Consider the following 4,827-nt stretch of genomic DNA (forward strand, 5'->3'; position numbering starts at 1 on the left):
AGAATAATAGGTTTCTTTTTGTGAGTGTAAAACACTTAAATACACCATTTCGAGTTGTTTATAACATTCGAAATGTGTTTAGTATTTTAATGTTTACAAAGTAAAGTTTTACTAAATGAAAACTATCTATAACCAAATTGGTGTTTTATGCCAATAATAATTTCGGCTATTTGAATAATATTAGATTTTAAGATCATTGCTAAACTAGTTTTTCAAATCCTCACTGAATAGTAGTTTTACAGATTTCATTGTTGTAACAAAGTTCATTGTTAACTGAACTCATGAACGAAACACGAAATTTTGTTAGGAAATAATTATAATGTTGTAACAGATGGCTAAGTACATATTTTATTTGTTGTTATTGGACAAAATAGTAAGAATGAAAGAGTGCGTGTTTCAACTAAACACAGAAAAAAAAAAAAAAATAATATATATATATATTGATGACGAACATATAGTTTCTTATATATATATTTCATAACTAAAATTAGCAACGTTGCTAATTACTGAAAACTTAATTAAATTTACTCTTACGTGACAGTTTGAAATGTTAAGAATTTGGGCGATATAATATTTTAAATCTTTAATTTTTTCAGGGTGGAATCAAGGTTCTCATATCGGGACCATGGGATTCTTCTAGCTCCCTCTACACTGCCTTGTTCGATGGCGTTAACGTGCCAACTACTCTTGTTCAAAATGGAGTTCTTCGATGTTTTTGTCCAGGTGAGTTCTAATTTTATTATGGATAAAAATTTTGAGACATATATTGCGGTTTGTTAGCAGAGGCTGGTTTGGTTTTTGTTTGTTTGTTTTGAATTTCGCGCAAAGCTACACGAGGGCTATCTGCGCCAGCCGTCCCTAATTTAGCAGTGTAAGACTAGAGGGAAGGCAGCTAGTCATCACCGCCCACCGCCAACTCTTGGGCTACTCTTTTACCAACGAATAGTGGGATTGACCGTCACTATATAACGCCCCCCACGGCTGAAAGGGCAAGCATGTTTAGCGGGATGAGGTTTTTGTCCTGCCCACCACGGGTATTATAACCCTACAGACTTGCCACTGGGGGGGGGGCATTATCAGAGGCATAGCTTTTATGAATCTCTTAACCTTAGTTCATTATCACAACAAACAATTATTGAATATAGAAACCTCGTATAGGTATAGGTGGTTAAGAAATACGCATTAAATACTCGTGTGAAAACCGAGACCAAACGAGATTTGAATCTAAAACTTGGCTAACCTGGCGGACGGTCCAGTGACTAAATTACTTCACATAAAATATTTCTATCATCACCTTTCTCTTCTTTGATTTTAGGAACTGAATGTGCCTGCTTTAACAACCGCTACGTTTATAAAGTCCTGCTTGGACTCATCCAGCATTTAGGTAATAATTCAAAATTTCAAAAAAAGAATAAGTACAGATACTGAAATTTATGTTACCATGCAAAGAAGAGAGAGAGAGAAAAAATGTAAAAGACGAAATAGGTTCTACCTGGCAAAGTTTCTTTCCAGCGAGTTTTAGCCTAAACACAAAAGACCTTAGAAAGGTTGAGTAAGAAATAAAACATATTCTACCTTCCAGTTAGTCCTTTTATATAACAGTAACCGAGATATAAGTATGAGTGCAATCCGAGTTCATTTCCAACCTAAGTTTGTGAACAGCCTAGATCACTTTGTTCAGTGTATCTTATCTTGTTATGTAAGAATTTGTACTAAAGTCATAAACATATTTATATATTTTTTCCATAGTATTTTAATTAAAATCTTTAATATAATTCAGTGTATTAGAACTTAGCTTTATGGACCTAAATGTTTGAAATTTTTATGTAAAATTATTATATTGATAATTTTGAAAGAGTTTGGTAGGTCTGATTGAAATATTTATTTATTTATTCGGAAAATTATAAGCACACGACGCAGCAGTGGTGAATCTCCAGGTGGCGTGTGAAGGCCGTGTCATCTCCAACTCAGTGACTTTCGAGTACTACAAAAGGATTATAAGCACATTAACAACCGACAACTTTAACGTAGACGGTAGGTAGTGCCCATGTCGTAAGATGGCGCTTTTCGTATTACCTATTATGTTAAGCCAGCTTTAAACACACAGATTAAACATGTACTTTAGATATATATGTTCTAATTTAAATGGCCATTACAAAACATATTATTATTATTTTTAGAGCCCTACTAGCAAGAAAACTTCATAGTAGAAAATTATTGTTGAATATATGATTTATAAATGAAAAAAAAATAATTACTTTGTTTCTGTAGTTTATAAAGTCGGAAAACTTGTTCAACAAAATGAAAGTACGTTTTTGTGGGTTATGACCAATAATAAACACTGATGCAATGAAATAATATGTGGAAAACAATAAACATGAAAAATGCAACAATGCTGAGTAACGTAACTTGGTAACGTTATCACGCAGAAATGCTGAAGAAGTTGGACGGAAGTATGTGCATCCGCAATAATCAAGATCACATGTTCGTGTTGAGATTTTTATACATGAAATTGGTTGAAGATAAACATAAACACATTTCAAGAACATGGTAACACAAACTAAATAATTATGCAAAATGTAAGTGATCAATTAAGCAGGGCTGTCAAGAAATCTCTTTGAGTTAGACTTTTTAAATAAAAATATTATCGCGCGGTAAATGCTGTGAAAGCCGAAGGCGGTGGCTTCTAAGGACGAGGCTTAATGTGATGGTGAGTCCAGCCGATCAACCGACAACTACCCGTTATAGAAAACTACTAATTTTACCAAAACGTGAGATTTTTTGTACTAGTGCGTATGAGAGCGAGAATAGGTCCAGATGCGTGAGTATCACGCTCAGTGGGTGAGTGTTGTTATCTTTGTTTAAGTATATCTCCTCTAGTTCTATTAGGCCTACAAGATCAAAAAGTTGAAATCCAGTATATTTATGATGGGTGTGGCATTAGAAAATAAAGCATAAAGGATGATTAGTATACTAAACGTGAGTGCATGGTTGTTTTTCGATGACACGTTTCCAAGGCAAATCACAACAATGTAAATACTCATACACGTTTTATTATATAAGAATTTATTTATTTATCATAAAACACTGTGCTTCTAAGTCCCCATGCTGTTTTATAATTTTAATTTATTTGTGCTGCCATCTGTCAACAACTATTTATAATGTATTTATTAGAACCTATATAACTTATAACCTCCATCATGGGTACCAGAATCAGAGGCCAACCTCTCTTCACAAACCATTGAATTTAATATAAACTGGGGTCTCTTGAAACAACAATGGAAAACACAATATGAAATTAAAAAAAAAGTCACAAACATATGATGGAATGTATTATATTATATTAAAACTGAAGAATGATACTTACTTTATAAGTGTTCATCACTATTAGTAGAAACTAAAAATATAAACCCAATGTATCCTATAATACCTAAGTATCTTCATCCTGTTTATTGCTGCCATTTGTTAAAGACTGACTACTAATACTTGTATTTGCCTCATTCCAAATTTTCTAGCATACCTTTTAAACACCTGATAATTTCTGATCTCATTTTATGTTTACAAAACTTTTCTGTACTTAGACCAAGTTCTGGAACTTTCCTTGATGGAAAGATTGAAAGGGATGGAATCTCGGCTCTCCATTCAATCAGAAATGTTAACTCTTTGTTCAGACCTGTCTGTTGCTGAATCTTCCACTTCAGACCATTTATATGCTGATGACCCTCCTGGTCCTGACCAGAAGAAAATATCTACAAGAACAGTGTAGTTCAGAAAAATCCAAACTTGAACACTGATAGTTAACTAAACTGTCAAAAAAAGAACTTGTTGGCTGAGCTTTATGGCAGTTGGACTATGCATTGGAAGAAAAAATGGTCCATTTATATTAGTGAAACAAAATATGGCATTGTAGAATGCTAGAACAACTTGAAATTAGGTGGGAATCCTCACATTACTTGATGTAACTTTGAGGTAAACTGGAATCCCTCACAGGAACCGACACAGACTTAAGACATAAAGGAATCTTTAGTTGAAAATTAAAAAGTAGACAATAAGAGAAAGACTAACTCGCATGTCGATGTAAGATAACAATCAATATGACAGAATTAGCTTAGCATTTACGTTTCTACTTAACAATGACTTTTGACCAATATGTTGTTAATGCCCTCACAATAGAGAAATCCTGCCAAGTAACAAAATTCAAAAGTAGGTGAAATGTAATTTCTCAGGAAAGAAAATTGCCCAAATGAGAAGAAAAAAAAACTATGTTATATTGGATTTTTTTTTTTTTGTCAACAAAAGAGATATATGATAGAAGAGAATTTCATGTCTGATACAGATACTGTATAGATTGGGAAGCTCTTAAGTGGCTGACACAGATATTATATATGGTGAGAACCTTGTTAAGTGGCTGACACAGATATTATATATGGTGAGAACCTTGTTAAGTGACTGATTCAGATGTTATATAGGGTGAGAACCTTGCTAAGTGACTGATTCAGATGTTATATAGGGTGAGAACCTTGCTAAGTGACTGATTCAGATGTTATATAGGGTGAGAACCTTGCTAAGTGACTGATTCAGATGTTATATAGGGTGAGAACCTTGCTAAGTGACTGATTCAGATGTTATATAGGGTGAGAACCTCTTTTAAGTGGCTGATAAAGGTATTGTACAGGGTGAGAACCTCTTAAGTGGATGAAACTTTACAGTTAAAAGCAACTTCAGCATTCATTCTTCTAATCAAACATAAGTGGTATTTAACTTTTGTCATGTTATTGCAAAAACAAACTCTCCCGGTAAAGTAACTTTACTTGTAAAGTGTACAGT

At 33.5% G+C, this 4,827-nt stretch overlaps 1 protein-coding gene across 1 annotated transcript in view; it reads left to right on the forward strand.

Moving 5' to 3' along the window:
* Positions 1-4,331, forward strand: part of LOC106463581 (mucin-4-like) — an 18,263-nt gene extending 13,932 nt beyond the window's left edge. Inside the window, exons 8-10 of the mRNA XM_013923628.2 lie at positions 597-723; positions 1,909-2,034; positions 3,582-4,331. Of these exons, the coding sequence (XP_013779082.2) occupies positions 597-723; positions 1,909-2,034; positions 3,582-3,766 (438 nt within the window). The 3' untranslated portion in view covers positions 3,767-4,331. The remainder of the gene's footprint in view (positions 1-596; positions 724-1,908; positions 2,035-3,581) is intronic.
* The last annotated feature ends 496 nt before the right edge of the window (positions 4,332-4,827 follow it).

The sequence above is a fragment of the Limulus polyphemus genome, unplaced genomic scaffold (genome assembly GCF_000517525.1).
Source record: "Limulus polyphemus unplaced genomic scaffold, Limulus_polyphemus-2.1.2 Scaffold1441, whole genome shotgun sequence".
Taxonomy (NCBI): domain Eukaryota; kingdom Metazoa; phylum Arthropoda; class Merostomata; order Xiphosura; family Limulidae; genus Limulus; species Limulus polyphemus.